Source organism: Desmodus rotundus, chromosome 7 (genome assembly GCF_022682495.2).
Source record: "Desmodus rotundus isolate HL8 chromosome 7, HLdesRot8A.1, whole genome shotgun sequence".
In the NCBI taxonomy this organism is placed as follows: Eukaryota; Metazoa; Chordata; class Mammalia; order Chiroptera; family Phyllostomidae; genus Desmodus; species Desmodus rotundus.
This window is the reverse complement of record NC_071393.1, coordinates 6,919,262-6,938,001: the sequence shown is the minus strand read 5'-3', so window position 1 is coordinate 6,938,001 and position 18,740 is coordinate 6,919,262. Positions and strand designations below refer to the sequence as shown.

The window sequence follows — 18,740 nt, the reverse complement described above, 5'->3', positions numbered from 1 at the left end:
GTGATTGTGGTGTGGCCGGGGAGCGAGATGTCTCGGGTCCCCGCTTCCGGACCCTTCTGTCGCGGTTGCCCCCAAAGGCCGGAAACCCAGCACCCGGGGAGGCCAGAGGAGACCCGATGCGGTGCTCGCGGCCCCGGGCTGAAAGGGAAGAAAAATTAGAGGTCTCGACCAAGCAATCGTTTTGGTGACGGATCCCTCCAGTTTGGGGTTTGGCCGCCCTCCTCACCGGCACCCCCACCCACCTCCCTTCACCTCCTTAACGTCATTACTAGAGTTTTCACTCGCAGCTCCAGGAGGGTTGGCCCCCTCTGTCCGCCCCCCTTCCCCTGCTTGCACGGGGCTCCTCCCGCAGCTGGGGCCTGTAGGGCTCTCTCCCGGCAAGTTTCTCCCCAAAGAGAGGGGTAAGGGATGCAGGTGTTAGCCATGCAGATTAAGCTGGCTATTTCAGCATCAATAAAACAGCTTTTTAGGTTCTCTTGACCCAGGGAGGCCCAAGTCGGAAAAGCCTGGTCAGATTTTGTGAATTTCCAAAACTACTGGTCTGGCTCGTTCTGGCCAGGAGTGTTACCTGAGTCCTTGGGTTCGTTGGGAGGTAGCGAGCTGAGCTTTCTTACAGGGGGAATGGGGCTCTCCCCATGCCTACCTCCTTTGTTTTCTCTGCTGCTCTGAGTTCTGACTCTGCGGTGTAGACAGAGAGGAACCATTGCCCCTAACCCCCTTCACTAAAGCGCTTTATGAAACATCAGATCGAATTCTGTCCGGTGGGGACGTCCCGCCTTGCCCAGTGAGGCTGGGGCTGGCTGGAAAGAGGCCGGCGAGCAGCCAGAACTGGAGTCGCAGTTTCATCTCTGGTTTTGAATCCGGCCCTTTGAGCAAGCTTAACACGTGTGGATTTAATTTCCCCCTCTTTCTTGCTCTCTTTTCTCCCCCCCCCCCCGCACCCCTCCTCATGAGGGAACAAGAAAAATAGTCTGCCGTGTCGACAGCGCGACACCGCTCCCTTTGCCAAAGAAAATTTGTCTTTCCAGAGCCCCGGAGAGCAGCGGGCTCCCAAGTTTCCACTGCACCCTCCAGTTGAGGGAGGGGGTCTCCAGACAGGGCCCCCCGCCCGGCCTCCCAGACCTGGAGGTATTAGCCCGAGTCTCTGTCTTACCGGGTCATAGCCCTGGAATTCAGTACAGTTTCCCCCACATCTTTTTGAGGCTGTGGGATACGCTGATCAAGCAGACGTGGTGACCGCACCCACAGGCCCTTCTACGGGTTCTGGGTGGCAGGTACAGCTGGAGGTCTCAGGCCCAGCACAGCCCACGGGATAGGAGGTGGCAGCTCCAGCTTCTCTCAGCTCAAGACCCTCACCCTTCTCCTCCCCTGGGGACCCTCCCAAATTGGAAGGGGCAAGAAAAGTGCTCCTTTGTATCACAAGCCTGGCCTGCCTTCACCTTCTGGAGCTTGCAAACCTCCAGCTTGGCTATCTTAGTTGGCCCTCCGGAACCACGTTCCATTTCTATTTCTAATTTCATGACCCTGAGCAGGGGATAAAAATCTCATCCACCGAACTTGGGGGAGTGGGGAAGAATATTTCTGCAGCACAGGAAACGCCAACATGAATAATGATAACTGAAACAAGTAGCAATAATACTCGGTGGAAATATTGGAGAATAGTGGATGTTCCAATAACAGCAACAGCCGATGTTCTTCCCAAATACATCCGGTCAGAAGGGGGAAGCTAGGAATCGAGAGAGACATTGGGACGTTAGAGATGGCAGTCCTGGAAAAAAATATCGTAGAGCCAGATTTCACCAGGCAGGGGGGGAAGGCAGCCCCCTGAGAAACCAGGGAAATTCCCACCCTCAGTCTGACCCTCTCTTTCGAAAAACGAGTTAGTCAAAGTTTAGTTTTGTCATCATTTCGATTGTTGTTATAATTCTTATTAATTTTCTCAGGCCCCTCGGCACTTCTCCCTACTTCCCCCTGCCCCTTCAGTGGAGACCTGAGTCGGGCGGGCCACATTGGGAGAGAAGCAGAAAGGGGGTGGATTCTTAAATAAGTTCTCTTTTAAGAGGAAAAAAGGAGGTGACGTTCTTAAAAACCAGGCAGGAGTAAAGAAAAAACAAAGATCAACAGTGGTCGATCCTCACTTTTGTTTTTGTTTTCATTTTCGACTTTTAAAAATAGGAAAAGTTCTCCCATCTGTTGCAGTGTTTCAAATCCACAGAAATTTGGCGAAATGAGGAAAATAGATTTTTGAGAGAAAATCGAGCTGGGAGCGGGTCAGGGAGAACATCAGTCCTACAAAAGGAAGAAGGGTTGGTGTGCGTTGCAACCCCCTTTTCCAGGTTACTGCCCAGTGATGAGGGGAAAGAATGGAGATTCTCAAATCCAGCTGAAGTCTTTATTTTTCCTTTCCCTGGTGCGGCCTCCCGAGCGTGTGGGAAAGCGGGCCTAGAAAGCTGAGCCTGCGGAATCCTTTCTGTGAGTCGCCGGGGTGATTTGGGGGCCCGCACGGGGATTTGAGAGAAGGGAGTCCAACGGAAAGGAACTTGCCCCGCTCAAGGTTTTGCTTTCCCCTCGCTGCCCCAGCGCGGCTGAGGCCTCGGTTTCTAGCCCACCTTGGCCCACAGGTCAAATAGCAACTCCTCTCCAGACTTTGGGTGAAGTTATTTCGGGTTGCGCTCTTGGCATTTGGGAGCAAACTCTGCATCCACGGGCCTCGGGTTGAGGAAAAGATAATGATGAGTAACTTGGGAAACGAAAGCGAAGCTCACGGAAGCCACTGTGGCCTGGCCCAGGGTGAGGACATAGGTTCTGCCTTGCTGGAAGCAGAGGGGTGTGAGGCCCGGCTGGCCTGGGCGCCCGCGTCCGGCGCTGAAACTGCGTGCTCTCCCCGCGGGCCTGACCTCCGCTCCTTGGGGGGCTCAATCGACCGCTATGCTGCCCTTTTTGCCGCCGCTCCAGCCCCAGAAGAACCAGGCCTGGAGCCAGGCCAGGCTTCTGAAGGCCCTGGGGACTGGGGTTGCGCGAAAGCCGGGATCGAACACCGAAGCTGGGGGCAAGTCCAGATTCCGAAGTCCGGCTCCCTAGGGGGACCCCTTGGCGGAGAACTTACCCTTCCAGAAGGCCCATCGCTCGCTCGCTCGCTCGCTCTGTGCTGGGCAGGCCTAGCTCTCTTCTCCGCGCCGCCGTGGGCGTCTACGCAGTACGCGATTCCCAACTGACCCCAGCGCGTTTCCAGCTGCGCGCAAAAGCTCGCGCGCATCCTTCCCGGGGCTGCGTAGAAGTTATACCCATAGATGAAAACAAAAATAAAAATAGACGTTATGACAAAACAAAATAGAGCTCCTCGTTTCTCTGCAGGCCCTGACGTTATAATTTTTCTCTGCAGAAATCGCTCCTCTCCATCCCCACCCCACCACCCACTGGCACCCCGCCCCCGCCCGGCCGCTTTGCATCCCCGGAGTTAGCTAAAGGACGAATGGACTTTTTCTCAGCAAGAAACACTACAGCCGACTCTCTTTCTTCCTCCCAACGTCTCTGTGTCATTTCCCCTCTATGATAGCCCAGTAATTACTTCTATGAAGGTCTGCAAGGGGACACTGAGTTATCGCGTCCCAAACATGACCAGCTACAGAGGCGCCGCAACATTCACTTTGCCGAGAGCTCCTCCTGGGGGGGGGGGGGGATAATTTTTAAATAATAAGAGGGCTCTCTTGCCTCCTGCAAGAGACCTCGCTTGCACTGGAACTTGATTGCTTTCCAATTGTGGGCTGAGGTGGGCTCCCACCTCCCTTCGCAAGAAGGCCCCCTCCCCCTCCCTAAGAAAATCGATCTTGGCTCAATTTGTGTCTGAAGTTCGCCACCCCCATTTCCCTAGAGGGCGCTGGGTTTGTTTATTTCTTTATTTATTCCCGTGGCCGACGCGTCCCGGACTTGTGGCTGCGCGGACCCCGGGGACTGATAGGCGAAGACGCAGAGAAATTAACCTCCCGCCACTGCCCCCCAGTCGAGCGTGACAGCGCGCGAACCGGTTGCGTGACTCGTGACGTCTCCAAGTCCTATAGGTGCAGCGGCTGGTGAGATAGCCGGTATCGCCTAGTTGCCTCTTTATTTTATTGGGGTATGCCTGGTAATAAACAGTAATATTTAATTTGTCGAAGACCACAAACCAACTTCGAGCTGGGAGGTACATGCTGCTCGTGACAGACGCTGGAAGAAGGTTTGGCCTAAAAGGGGTCTCTTTTGGGGGTCTTTTCCAAACTCTTCACCTGAGCCCCCCCACCCCCACCCCAACGAGGCGTCACTCCTGGCTTCTGCGCTGGAGAGAAGAGGTGGGATTTTTGGAGGTGAGTGTCCCCCTGGAGAGCTCTGGGGCGGAGGGGGAATAGGTTTCTCTCAACTCTTCGCCTGCCCCCGGCCCCCTGGCCTCCTGCCCCATCTCGGCCCTGTTGAACCCCCCCCCCCCGCAGTGTTGCTACTTCTCCCCGGCGGAATGCGAGTGCGTCCGCTTGCATCTCCCCTCGCCTTGGGGTGTCACCTGGCACGAACTGATTCCCCCTGGAGGTTTCAAAATCCCAATTTTGCTTGGTGGCCCGCACCATCTGGGCTCCACGAACTTGAGTGAATCCGGCCAGGCAACGACTTGGGGGAGTTGAGATTCTCCCTCTGGAGAGGGCCCTGCAGGTTATTTATGGGAATTTATTTTATCCGCAAATCTCTGAGAATTTACAAGGATTGAAGAGGTCTTTCTGGATTTCCCTTTCCTTTTGCCAGAGATGCAGACATCCCGCCTCATCCCGAAGCCGTGTTTGTTTTCCGTCTTTGGCCCTGGGGGTCGCCTCCTCAGCAAGCCCAAAGTCCTCTGAGCTGACATTTTGGAAGGGTGAGGGTGTTTTCACAACTAAATAAACAGCCTCCGTGAATGGCTGTTTGCAAACAAACCTGGAAGGTGGAGTGAGAACTGTAGCAAATGCCCGGGTCAGTTTTCTCCGCGGCTGCCCCACTTTTAGGGGTTGGATAATTCACTTTGGAACTCTGCAGTGACATGCCGGGCCTGCCCCAGGACTTTGTCCCGCGGCCGCAGAGGGCTACACCGTGACGGCTGACCTCCAGAAGGTTTCTCTTCCCTTCATCCCTCTACCCAGACCTTGGCCTGCAGGTCCAAGTCTCTAATCTGAGCCCCAGAAAAGAGCAGGGTGAGGGGGTACAGGAGATGAGAACGGGAACTCTGACATTTATTCCAAGCACTTGGTGCTCCAGTCTGGGTCTGCTCAGGCTAAGACCTGCTGACTGCGTTTATGCTTCTATTGACCTCTTCAACTGAACCCTCAAAACAATACATTGTGAGGGGGCAGGGAGAGGAGCCGAAAGGAGATGGAAACCCCAGCCAGCCCCCAATGACTGTTTGATTATTTTAATAAAACTGGGCATTGCCTGTATACACATCCAGCCAGGGAGGTCTGGTGGCCCTGGGGGGTGGGGGCCAATGGCGATTTCTCGGCATCTTTGATCTCAGACCCCCATCCCGGCACACCTTCACCCTGCCTTCACCCCAGAGTCACTGAGAGTCTGGGTGATGAGTGGGGAGGGGGAGAGATGTCAGGGCGGCTCGGGGCGGCCGGCTGGGCCAGGCGGGGTCATGTAGCTCTCCCTCTTGAGGTCAGCGTTGGAGACAGAACCCGGGCCAGGCTGCAGAGGAGGTGTCCTGCGTTCAGACTCCGTTCTCTGCACAGCCGCGTCGCCGAGATTACTTCCCGGGGCAGAAGCCCACCGGTTTCTGCGATGATTTGTGCAGGATTTTTTGCAGCCACCGAGCCTAACTCAGAGCAGCAAAGATGGATGGACTCTGGGAAGGGGGTGGAGGGGAGGGGGTGATCTGGAGGTCTGAGTTTGAGAGTCGTGTTGTGATGTGAGTGTTCGGGAAATCTAATGGAAAATGTGGTTGGGGGAGGGAGTGGGATGGGATAGGGAGGGAGGAAGGGAGGGAGGAAGAGAGAGACAGAGAGAGACAGAGAGAGAGAGAGAGAGAGAGAGGGAGGGAGGGAGGGAGAGAGGCAGCCTGCAGTGAGAGCTAGTTGGATAGGCAATTCCAGTACTTTGTAAGCATCTAGGCAGCTCAACGTCACTGAGCTCAGCTGAGTCGGCTTGTATTTCTGAGAGAGAGAGAGAGAGAGAGAGAGAGAAATCTTACCTCGGATTCCGGAACTTTAACCCTGAAAGTGGCACTCGGAGAGGACTTGGACCATTCCCACGGCTTCCTCTGGTCTCCTGAGGTTCCCCTCCCTGGGGGTTCCAGGGAGTAGCAGGGCACTGAGCTTTTCCTATTGAAGGTGTCCCCCGAGGCTGCCGTTTTGCATTCTTTGGAGCCCTTCTGGTGCCTGACAACTTGGAAATCTTTAGGGAGAGAGCAGCGCAGAGCAGAGGAGGTGTGTGTTGGAGGTGGGCCGTGGCTGCTGAGGCTCCAGCGGTGGGTGCTCTTTGTAGGCAGCAGTAGCCGCTAGTCTGGGCACGCAGTACCCTGCATAAACCCGGAGCCACCATGCCGGCGCCCCCGCCTCGCCGCCGGCTTCCCTGCTAGGAGCACAAGGGATGTGGTGAATGCACCGGCTTCACGGAGCGAGGTAACCTTGCCTGCAGATGGCCCGGGAGGCTCGGGAGGGAGCCCCCGGCCGAGCGGGCTCCGGGAGGCGCGCCTGACGGTACTGCGGCTTCGCCTTGGATTCTGCAGAGCCCGGCTCGCAGAGATTTCGCGCGGCCCGGAGCCCTGGGCGCGTGGAGCGGAGCAAGCGGCCCCGGCCGGGGAACGGCGTGGTTTCCAGGACGCCGCGGCCTGGTTCTGTCAAACCGCATCTTGTTCTCCTTCGCCAGTCCCTAGCTCCCCGGGACCCTGGCTAGGGCGGGGGGTGGGATTATCCCCGAGGCCCGCGGTGCACGGGAGCGCACGTGGGGGACGCCGCCCCGATATCTTTTGTTGTGAGCCGGCTGCGGAGCTCCCATCACCGCCTCCCGAGAACCCCAAGGGTGTGGTGAGGGAAGTTCTTGGGAGTTGGGCCTCAGCACCATTTCTGGGGCTCCGGCCACTGCAGACCAGGGTGGGATCTGGCTTTTTGGTGGAGAGGCGGGTGAGATTTTGGGGAGCCATCCCTTGCGCCTCCTTCTGTCTTCCTGGGGTTGGAGGGAGGAAATCCCTACTAGGGAATGTACAGGAGATCGGAAGATCAGAGCAGGAGACAGGCTCCTCCGGGCTTGACTAGCTCTGCAGCTGCAATTTTCTGTGTTCCGACCCCCTGTGCCTGCAAACCCGGGCCATTCTGCCCGTTGTGTGGAACCTAGGCGGCGGAATCCACGCCCGAAGCCCAGGATTTCTCTGGGACCCATTTTGTTCTCGCCAGTGCAGAGCTTGGGCCTGCACTTCCAGCGAGCCAGGCCCAGCTGAAGCTCGGAGAAGCTCCTCTAGGCCTGGCTGCTCGACAGAAATTCCTGACCCGGGCTGGAGAGCAGAGAAAGCCGGAGAACGCGCGCCCCGGGCGGCCGGCACAGCGTTGGCCTTGGGCACCCAGAAGCGCGTCTCCCTAGAAACTGCTGAGCGGCGCTTTCCTGCCTGGCTGTCTTTTTGGTTTCTTTTTGTTTTTTAACGTTATTTAAGGTTGGGGGGAAGGGGAGGACTGTTCACGTTAAAGGATTTTTAATTTTAAGGCCTGTGGCTGATAAAAGATGAACATGAATTTTCTTTGGGACAGGTCTCTTGGTCTGCAACTCTGGCTCCTTTTAAGCTTTTGGTTTTGCAAGAGGCGGGTGCTTGCAGACATTTTGCCGGCTGCACCAAACTGTTCCGCTGGCGAGTTTTCATAAACAGAGCTCTGATGATCTGTAATTCGACGAAGACAAAAAAAATTCTCAAAAGGACACTCGGTTTTTGTTTTGTTTTTGGTTCGTACCCAATGGCTTCCCAAAATACCCAGGCCTTATCTTTATTGGCTCTTCCAGAAGTCCAGACAAATTTGACGGGCAGCTGGCTTATCGCCGGGAGCCTGCGCAGGGGAGATGCGGGCCTCGCCTCCTCCCGGTCTGACTTGGGTCTTTCACAAGAGGTTGTGCGTGATCCTAAAGTAATAGTAATGGTCATAATAACGGGACCTTCTGCAGCTTCCTTCAGCTGGGAACGGGGGTGCTGGTAGCTGGGAAATGGGGCCCCTACTGCTCCCTGTTATCACTTGAACTAGGCTTCCAACTTCTCCCTCTCTCTCTCTCCCTCTCTCCCTCTCTCTCTACCTCTTTCTCTTTCTCTCTCTCTCTCTCTGCTTCCTGTCCGCAGTGCAGGACCCCGCGCGGTCACAGGGCCCCGGGCACACCATGGCCGACGCAGAAGAGGGCTTTGGCCTAGCGCACACCCCCCTGGAACCTGACTCAAAGGATCTACCGTGCGATTCAAAACCCGAGAGCGCCCTAGGGGCCCCCAGCAAGTCCCCTTCGTCCCCACAGGCCGCCTTCACCCAGCAGGTAAGAAGACCCACGCCCAGGGGTCCTCTGCAGAAACCCAAGTCCCTCTCGCAGGGGAGGAGGGACGGGCTGCTCACTGCCCCTGAGTGCTCTCTTCCCTTTTTGTCCCCACTCAGTTACACCTTCCTCTGCCCTGCCTCCCCAAACACCAGTATATTCTAATCCATTTTATTTTTAAGATTATCGTTATGGCCAGAAGATTTAAAAAATGCATTTGAGTTGTTAAGAAGCCTTAATTACCCGGCTATTTGGGGCCAGCTAACAAGAACGCAGATCCTCCCTTTCCTGATGCACTAGGTGTAGACTGGGCCCCGCGCGCCTCATTAAGGGCCAGGTCAGCGGCCGGTTCAGGCCGGCGTGAGCGATGGCTTGACCCCTCTTCAGATCTTGCTCGCCTTCGCCTCCGCTCGCCTCCTCCGCGCCCGCGCCCGGACCCGCGCGGCGCACCATTTGTCAGGCGCCGGCCCTGGCCGGCTGGCGCGCAGGGCTGTGCGGAGAGGGCGCAAGGAGCCGCGGGCTCGCCAGGCTGGAAGCTGGGCGCGGTGAATTCACTGCGCATGGGGCAGCCCCAGAAGACCCGGAGGAGTTTTAATAAGCTGTCAGATGGCGCGAAGCAGCGTGACAAGCAGAAGAGATACAGGGACATAGCTAAAACCGTTCTCGGGGATTTCAAAGTCCTTCCTGGCTAGTTCGTCGCCTCTCTACTTTGCCCTTCACAGGTCTCAGGAAATCATGTCTATTTGTAGAGCAGCAGAGAGAAGTGGGCACGCAGTTGTGGAAACTTAGATTTTTTTCCCTTTTTACAGAAAAGCACATCCACTCATTAGACGGTTATGGATTATTGCAAAATGAAGACTTTGTACGCACTTCCTTTGCATCGCTTTTGTAAAACAACGCTTAGTTGAACGTGGAAATGTTAAATGGCTCAGGCTATGCTCGTAGTTCAAACAGCTTGAATGAAGGAAGCTGGATGTGAGGAGAGCCTGGAAGGCTTATTAATACAGACGTTTGAGAATTCATTTTTGTTTTGGACTGCGGGAACCTATTATAATGCATAAATACTTGTAAATTTAAAATCGCACCTAGGTCTAGATTTGCATTGCCGTGGTGAGAATAAACAGGCACGTATACAGTATTTGTACATCGGAATGCTTGCCTGTGGCTACCTGCGTCTCCACGAGAATATCCTGAGTGGGTTTTCGAGACTGGGGATTTATTTCTTTAGCTACATCTTGGCGAAAGCAGATTGCGACTGGACCTGGTTTTTTTCTCAGTCCTGTCCCCCGTTGGACATTCTGGAGCACCCTAACAGTTGTGGGTTTTTTTCTCTAGTCTTGTGTAGGCAACACTAGAAAGAGACCCCCTTCCCGTTATGGAGCATGTAGAGGGATTCCTGGGCAGGGGCTGCCCAGCGGTCCAGAGCCCAGAGCCCTTCTGCAGCGGGGCTGGGGCAGTTTTAGCTTCTTCACCCACTGGCTGCAGAGGGAAGGAGAAGGCTGTGTGTTGGGGCGGGGGCGGGAGTTTGTGGATGGAAGGTCCACCGTGCCCAGGTTTGTCTGTGTGACTTTCCTCTCTCTCTTCCAGGGCATGGAAGGGATCAAGGTGTTTCTCCATGAAAGAGAACTGTGGCTGAAATTCCATGAAGTGGGCACGGAAATGATCATAACTAAGGCTGGGAGGTGAGCCAGTTGTCTCTGTGGAAGGGTAATGGAGAAATTGTGGGAGAGATGAAGGGGAAAAGGGGAGAGAGGAGAGAGAGAAAGAGAGAGAGGGGGATCGATACTAGACGATATTTTGTTTGACCAGATTCTGGTTAAAGAGGCCCAGGGAATTCCTCCAGTGATCCCCATCAGGGTGGGGGGGGAGTAAATCCCTGGAGGGGTCAATTGTAGAAACAGGCATTTCTTCCCACTGGGCATTCCTTCCCCCTCTTATATAAGGAGAATCTAGAGCTTGGGAGGCTGTGTTCTGTGGACAGATTCGTAACCAGAAGAGAGAGGAGGGGGGAGAGAGAACGGAGAAACCGAGAGGTGCAGAGGGGACCCAGAGATGAGACGGGTTTCAGACTTGATCCCTCGCCCCCATCCTCCTTCCCACCCTGCCTGACCTTGGAATGGTTCCAGAGTCCCACCCGATTGCCCAAGTCTGAATCGTTGAATGTATTCGCTACCTCTTCCATTGTTTACAGAAAGCAGGCGAAGCCTTTGAAACTGACCCGGGGCTCGTCCGGGCTCTATATACAGACACCGATAAACACAGCAGTTTCGCCAAGACACTCGGCCTGCAGTTCCCTTTTAAAGTTCGCCGAGTTTTAGCTAAATGCTAGACTTCTGGGGAAGGGGGTGGGAGAGTCGTGCAGCTCTGTATCTCGGTATATGAGTGTGCTCGCGGGTGCCCAGACCTGGCGACATCCTGGCCACGTCGCTACCCTTACCAACTGTCCCTCTGCGTCCCGTGGGTACAGAAGGCCCCGCGTCGACCCATGAAGCCGAAGAGGTCGATAGGCCCAAGCCACCGAGTGTGTGAAGGGGGAGGGTGGAGCCGCCTCTCCAGACGCCCCCGGCTCTCCAGCCCGAAGCCTCCCGCAATAAACTGACAACAGTGACATTTATTATTATTTGAAATTAAACAATGTCTGCTCCCCCGCTCGGCCTGGGTGAACTAGGAGGCGCGTTCTGTTTACACCAAAGAACTAAGGTTTTCTTCCCATTCCACCGGGGAAGGAAAGCCGCGGCCGGGCCTCCTTTCCCCGGGCCTGAGCCGAGAGCATTTAACTATAAAAGGCCCGCGCGCGGCGTACCCAGCCTCCGCCTCCGGCCGCGCTCAGTCGGGCCGATAAATACCGTGGCTTCGATCCCCTCCAAGGCTTGAAGGGAGAGGCCTCCACTCAGCCCTTCCCGCCATCCCTGAGCGAGCCGGGATCCAGCAGCTAGGCCTTTCACCCCAGGTCGGCCTTGCATATGCTTGCTTTTCAGGGCGCACTCCTCCCGAGGCAGGATGGGACTTGGGGGTGCAGCTGTGTGCGGAGGGAGAGGGAGTGGGCACGGTGCACGCAGTTCTGGGGCACTGGTTTCCCAACCACCTGATCCTCCATTCTTGTTCAGACCCCGACCCTTTCTGAAACCCAGTCTGGTTGGGTGTGGAATTTCTTTGCCAAGGGCCAAAGAGTTTAGACTCTCCAAGGAAGAGTGAGAGTGCCTTGCAGAAGTTATGGGGTATTTAGGAATAAATTCTTTCAAGGGATGTGTGTTGGAGGTCACCAGCCACTGCTATCTTCTGGGGGCGGAGGACTGAAGCCAGGATGAGGACTGTGTGGGCACCCACGTGTGTTCTGTCCCTAGGGGCACACACGCCTTGGTGTCCAGGTGACCTGGCAGCGCTGCCCGTATCGACCAAAGCAGCTGGCTGGGTAGATGGGGAGGCCAGCTTTTTACCTCAGAAGCTGCCTTCTGTCCCCAATTTAAAAAAGTAGGTGTCGGGCTCTGAAAAGAACATTAAGCAAGAGTCGAAATGGGGATCCCGTGCAGGCCGTCTTCCCAACCGGCTCTCCAAGAGCCCTACCTCCTGGTTACTATTTTCCTCCTAAATAGACGCAGTGGCTTGCCTCCTCTCTCCGCCTTTCTCCTCCCCATAACTCCAAGGGAAACCCGGGATGGATCTTAGCCAGAGCGGACTGGGGGCCACTTTTCTCTTTCCCGTTTCTATAGGAATGGCTTCTTCCATAGAATCGGTGGATGTGCTCTTCAGAATATTAGCTTTAATTCTCCCTCTCTCCCTTCTTCTCTTCGTCATGTCTTCCTCCCGCACCTCTCCCAGGCGGATGTTTCCCAGTTACAAAGTGAAGGTGACGGGCCTTAATCCCAAAACGAAGTACATTCTCCTCATGGACATCGTCCCTGCAGATGACCACAGATACAAGTTTGCAGATAATAAATGGTAGGCCTCCGAATGTCAGGTGGGGCGGGCACTCCCACCGCTGACCCACTCCACGTTTTTTTTTTTTTTTTTTAGTTCCTACCCTTCAATGAAAGGCTTTTTCTGGCCTATCTCATTGCATCCCTTTGACTTCGTCCTGAAAGGAAGAAAGAGCAGTTGTTAAGCCCCCATTTTAGAGACGAATAAACTGAGGCTCAGAGGAAGTGAAAGGCCTCTGTCTACTGCCGCCCCCGTGGGTTGTCGATTTTTTAAAAAGGGTATTGTTACCAAGCACTGGAGGTATTTGGGGGTATAAAACCATTTACAGTTACTTTTTATGAGTTACTCGCTTTGAACCTGCCTTTTTATGAAATTGCAAAATCGGCCCGTGGTATTTGAGTAAAACAGGCAAGAGTGGAGAGGAGAGGCCTGTTCCTTGAGTAGGTCGCTCCCACAGCTGCCAAGACTTGAAGACGAAGCCCCCTTCGAAAGCCCTCAAGGACTTTTCCGAGACTTTTTTTGCACACCTTGGCTCCCAGAACCTGCCGGATGGTGGGCAGCGAGGGGCTGCCAGGCCCCGCGGGCGCCCCTGGTGCTGGGGGGAGGGATGAGGTGGAAGAAAAAAGAGCTGTGGAGGGAAGCTTGCCTGATACCAGCGCCGGGCCAGGGAGACCTGAGGGTCAGGCCATTTCCAGATCATTCTCACTTTCGGCAGCCCAGGCCAGGCGTGTGAACCAGCCGCGCTCCGGGGCGCTGAGGCTGGGCGTTCCGCCTCTCCTTGGTCTAGGTCCGTGACGGGGAAAGCGGAGCCAGCCATGCCGGGCCGTCTGTACGTGCACCCGGACTCGCCAGCCACAGGGGCGCATTGGATGCGGCAGCTCGTCTCCTTCCAGAAACTCAAGCTCACCAACAACCACCTGGACCCGTTTGGGCATGTAAGTGCCTGGCGTGGCCCAGCCTAGATCCTCAGGTCTAGCCCCTTCCCTCCCCCCTCCCTCCTTCTCTTCCAGTTCCTCTCCTTGGCTTCTTGAGCCCACCCTTCTCCTTTCCTTACCTCATTTATTTCACCCCTTGGTCTTTTTCTCCGCCTTCTTTCTGAGTGTGTCCTTCCTTTCTCTTCTCTTTCCTGTCTCTTATTTCCCTTGCCTCTAATTCAGCTGTTGGGTTTCTCTCCCCCTCTCCGTTTCCAACTCTCTCCCACTGAGAGGTTTGCCCCTCCGCAGTCTCCCCCGTGGCCCACTACCCCACGCTCTGAAGTCTGTATTTCCCCGGGGTGGATGGAGATGGGGCAGGGGTCATGGTGTGACCGAAGCTGCACTGTCCCGGGTGGACCTGGGGGCTGGGGACCCGGTCTGTGCCCTGCCCCCGTCCCATCTGTGATTAGGGGTGGGGGGGGGGGCTATGTTTCAGTCCTGCATAAAAAAACATGCTCACACTTAGTGGGTACAGCTCAGACAGCACAGGGGCCAGACATGGTGGGGGCCGATACACCTTCCCCACCCCCTTCCAAAACCTGCCTTAGGATTGGGGTGTTCCCACAGAGAGAAGACCCCAGGCCATCCGACCCCTCTTTCACAGGTGGGCACACCAACACACGAGAGGCGAACTCTGGGACCCTACTCCTTTTAGCCTGATGCTTAGACCTGTTTTTCCCAGCTTCCATCCTTCCCTTTCCCCCAGCGATGCCCAGAGCAGGCAAATCGAGACTAGGGTCCTAAACCTGGGGTCCCATCAGCCCCCAGAGAGAGGAGCCTGGGGAAGCCTCTGAAACCACACACAGGATAGGGAGTGGGCAGCCCCCACCCTCCCAGAGATGTGTAGCTTTTAGCAAATGTTCCAGAGGGCGTCACCCTCTCTTCCCCAAAGAACAACAAATGTGAACAACACACTCACTTGTAGGAGAGTGTCCCTAGAACCCTTTGGTGGAAAGAATTCATCACCAGGATGGAACACGGTCTCTGAACTCCGTGTTTGGAATCCCCGGATTGTCTATTCCACCCTGACCCTCACAGCAGCCTGGGGGTGGGGGCGGGGGGTGCCGGCCTGGAGGACAGAAACACGCAGCCTGTGGAACTGGGCGTCTAGGGCAGGGGAGGGGACTTGCCCAGGGTCAAACAGCTTGTGTTTGGGAACAGGATTTGAGGCTAGGTCTCTAATTCCAAAAGTGCCCCCTTCCCTGCTATGTTCTCTTTAGAGAGAATGGGCAGAAACATGGTCCCCACTCTGGGGACAGGAGGGGACTGGGTGCGAATGGATTTGATGGGCACAGAGGTCAGGTCGTGAAGGCCCAAATGAGAAATCTGCTGCTGTGGGGCCTTAGAGGCAGGGACTATAGTGGGAAGGGGACCCCAGGGCCATCCACCCGATGTGCTTAAAGTTGCTGTCTACACGTGGTTGGTGGGGAGACTGAACTGCTGGTCACAGGGCCAGAGAGAAGGCCAGTTCCCTTTCTGCGTGGTCAGGAGCACCCAGAATGGTGCAGAGGGGGCCGTTTCTATGGGGAAAAAATGCAGGCCTCCTTTTCATTTAAAGCAAGGTGCTGTGTCTGCACAGTCCTGCGTGCTGGTGCACCCACAATCAAAATGATCTCCAGGTGGCGTGGGCCCCGTACCTGCAGGTACTGAACGGATAATTGAGGTTAAGCACTGGGGAGAGACAGGACTATTTTGTGAAGGTCCAGCATTCACCTTCCGGCTGTCTGGCTGGCGTCCTTCTAGAGGCTGGGACCCTATTGTGGGGTCCTGCTTGGGATCTTGGTGGCAGGAAGTGGGACTGCCCTCCGGTTCCAATTGGGCTCCTAGCTTTCCCTCTGGGGCTCTGGGCACGCCTTTGGGGTCGTGCTGGGTGGGGTGGGGGAGGCACACAGTCCCGCCATGGATATCCGGGCGCCCTTGCGGGTTTCAGGCTCTTCGAGCCGGGAAAGAGAGCCCACTCAGAGCTGCTCCTGACTCCGCAGCTGCCACGCAAACCCACACCAAACCCCAGACTTCGAGTCCCCAGCTGTCCTAATGAAATTAGGAACCATTAGATCGCCCTCCGCCGATGTCTCCACACTGTCCCCGGCCGTCAAAGCAATTTGGCTAAGCCGGGACGATGGCCGCGCCGACCTGGGGGCTGCGGCGGCCCGCGGGGCCCCGCTGCGTCTCTCTGTCGCCACGCCGCCAGAGCTATCGGCCAGGCCGGCGGCCGCGCTGCGTAGGCCGGAGATTAGAGCCGCGAGGCTGGGATCCGGAGGAGTCACCGGGGCCTCCCCCTCCTCCAGGCCGGTCTCTAGGGTTGGCCCAAGAACCCTGCCCCTGGGTCATCAATGCAAACAATCAAAGACAGCCAGACAACCTCCCCCGCCCCGGCCTGCGGTCCTAGGGAAAACGCAGGCCAGATTTCCAGCCTCTTAAATGCTGAGACTCGCCCATTCGATGGGCACAGATCAGAACGGTTTGACTAATATTAGCGTTAACAGGCTCGGGGAGATGTAAACCCAGGCGTCATCAGAACAACGCCCCCAGGTTATTAGGAAGGATGCTCCTCTCCTATGAACAGACCTGGAGGTCCCCCACTTAGTACTGATGCTGGTGGTTGTAGCAGCTGCACAGCTACATCAGTCAGACCCCGCTTGTCCCTGGGAGCACCCCAAACATGGAGAAGATCGAGAGGCAGGAGGCAGAGAATATTCCCAAGAAAGTGGGGGAAGCAGTTCTGTCTGGGGCCAAGCCTGGAGACGGCTCCAAGTTGTGGATCCTGAAATGTTGAAAAAATGGAAGAGAATCTCAGGGCAACCAGGCCCTTGTTTGGTGGTGAAGGGCGTGGGGTGGGGTACTTCCCCCATCTTCTCCCCATCCTTAGAGTCCCCCCCACCCCATTATTTTCTTTTTGCCTCGACTTTCACACATTCTCCAAACAAAGGGCCAAGCCCGTGATTTTTATTCCAGTTCTGCAAAAGCTTGGTCTCTTCGTTTGCATTTTCCCGAGGTTTTTTTTTCCTGGGTGGGGTGGGCCATTTGTATGTTTGATTGTTTATTTGTTTGTTTCTTCTCCCCTTTAATCCAAACACTGTCACCCAGGCTTCCCAGGGGCGCCACTGTCTTGCCCCAGACTTGCCTTGCTCCTGTTGGGGGCGGCAAGTACCCTACGTAGGGAGTTAATTTATTAAGCAAACTTTATTAAGAATTCTGATTTACTGCCGTGTGTGCTTTGGGTAGATTCCTGGAATATTACCCTGGCTTTTTCGGTTGGAAATTGTCATTTTTGAAATGTTTCTTTTTAATGAAATCACTGGACCCTTTTCAAAACAGGAGGGAAAAAAATCGGACTATTTTTTCCCCCCCGAGAGCCTATATGAAGAGGCTAATTTTGGGGGTGGAGAGCGAGGTTTTAGCTGGAGACAAAGGGATTTTCATTTTTCTTACAATCTCATTTTCTTTATTATTTTTAGATTATTCTAAATTCCATGCACAAATACCAGCCCAGATTACACATTGTGAAAGCGGACGAAAATAATGGATTTGGCTCAAAAAATACTGCCTTCTGCACCCACGTTTTTCCTGAGACGGCGTTTATCGCGGTGACTTCCTACCAGAATCACAAGGTAAGTCCGGTACCCAGGAACCAGAGCGCCTGGGGCTGCCCACTCGTTTGCTGGACTCTGAAGGGGTCTCCCGCTGAAACTTCAAGCTAAGGGCAACTTCAGTCTGCACAGCAGGCACCAAGTGCTCCCCCCCAAGGGGCTGTGTAGCTGGGACAGAGCTGCAGCCTAAGGATTGTAGCTGTTTTGTACTATAGTCACGAGCTTGGCAGACCCCTGCCCCATGCACACGCATGCACCTCAGTTAGAAACAAACTTTATCAAACCGCAGATGTCCACACACCCCAACACAACAAGGAGGCAACCCACTACACTCAGGAAACAGCCCACGAGAAGAAGGGTCACTTCATTGCCTGACTCCATGCTCTTTGGTGGGAGCCTGGGGCTACGCTTCCTGGGGCCACTTTCCTGTTGGGATGCCTCCTTCTTTCCTCCACTCTGCCTTTTGGATGCATTTCAATTCCCATCAGGGCAGGTGGCAAAGTTGCCGGAAACCTTGGGCTTGGATTTTCCAGATGCGTCTATAATTGGTTTCAGCAACTTCTGACCTCCCCCTCGCCTGCCCCCAGAGCACACGCTAAAGCAAGGTTTGCATTGTTAAAAGAAAAACAAAAACAAAATTAAGTAAGCCTGGCCACCAGCAGCCTAGACCACCGCTCCCAGGACTTAGCTAGGACCCTGCAAAACCACAGCTTGGTGAGGAGGGGGCGGAGCGGAGTCGTGCACGTGGGACAACGCTTCGTTTGGGGCAAGGAAGACGGCTGCAGTTTGGGGTAGAGGTGGGATGGTGCCAGACTGATTGTGTCAATGTCAGATGTCACCCTGTTCGAAATCCAGCCTCTGATTTGGGCATTTCAAAGCCTGACAGTGCTATTGGAACAGGGCACCCCATAAACACAGGTTAGGGGAGCATCACCTATTCTTCCTCAGGAGGCAGGAGTTTGTCTTGACTTGTCACAGTTGATGTCCGTTCTTTAGAAACCCGAGGGTATGCGGATTCGTTGGGGGCAGGGCAGGGTGGAGTCTTTTCTAAGGCTCCTAATGAAAAGATCTGGAATCTGAAAAGGCAGGATATGGGCGCTGGGAAGCGGCCGCGGCCACGGTGGGGTTGTAGACTGTTAAGAGTATTAAGCAGTGATCTGGGGTTAGAGGGCTGTTACACAGAGAAGTAGGGGGTTCCATATGGGATCAGTGAGGGTGGGTCACGTGGACAACTTCAGGAGATGGATGTGGGAATGGCGACGCCCCTCCCCCTCCACAGGGCCTATCACCACCTGCAAGATAAGGGAGTTACAGGGGCTGTGGAGCCAGGCTGGGCGAGAGCACCCTGCAGCCTCCAGTTACCCAGTGATGCTCATTCCAGTACAGACTGGGTGTCAGATAGGCGCCCCTCTCTCCCCCACTGTGAAGCCAGGGTAGTTACAAAATGCCGTGGAGTCATCTCTAAATTCAGATTGTCAGCGGCCGGGCCAAGCTGTGATGGACGGTCCCTTCTAGGCCACAAGGCCTGTCTGGGAACCCAGGTCTTGAGAGAGCTTCCCTCCAGAAGAAAACTTGCTCTCCCCCAAACACAATGGCTTTTTCAAGGGGAAGGAGGACTTGTCTGAGTTCCCTCCATTCGTTGAACCGACAAGAGCTAAACCATGAAGCCAAACGCCCTGAGAGTTGCAAAGCCATTTCAGGCTAATTTGAGGCTGGCTGCTAGAAACCTGTTTCCCCTGTCGCTGCTGTAAACCCATGTTTAACTTTG

General features: G+C 55.2%; 1 protein-coding gene across 2 annotated transcripts in view; it reads left to right on the top strand.

Moving 5' to 3' along the window:
- Positions 1-3,708: 3,708 nt before the first annotated feature.
- TBX5 (T-box transcription factor 5) overlaps positions 3,709-18,740 on the top strand; it is a 43,655-nt gene continuing 28,623 nt past the window's right edge. The window contains exons 1-6 of one of the 2 annotated variants that reach the window (XM_053928456.2): positions 3,709-4,340; positions 8,309-8,493; positions 10,078-10,172; positions 12,310-12,429; positions 13,196-13,343; positions 16,841-16,993. In XM_053928456.2, the coding sequence (XP_053784431.1) occupies positions 8,347-8,493; positions 10,078-10,172; positions 12,310-12,429; positions 13,196-13,343; positions 16,841-16,993 (663 nt within the window). In that variant the 5' untranslated portion in view covers positions 3,709-4,340; positions 8,309-8,346. Of the gene's footprint in view, positions 4,341-6,549; positions 6,615-8,308; positions 8,494-10,077; positions 10,173-12,309; positions 12,430-13,195; positions 13,344-16,840; positions 16,994-18,740 lie in introns of those variants that run through there. The other variant, XM_045200867.3, reaches the window with a different exon arrangement.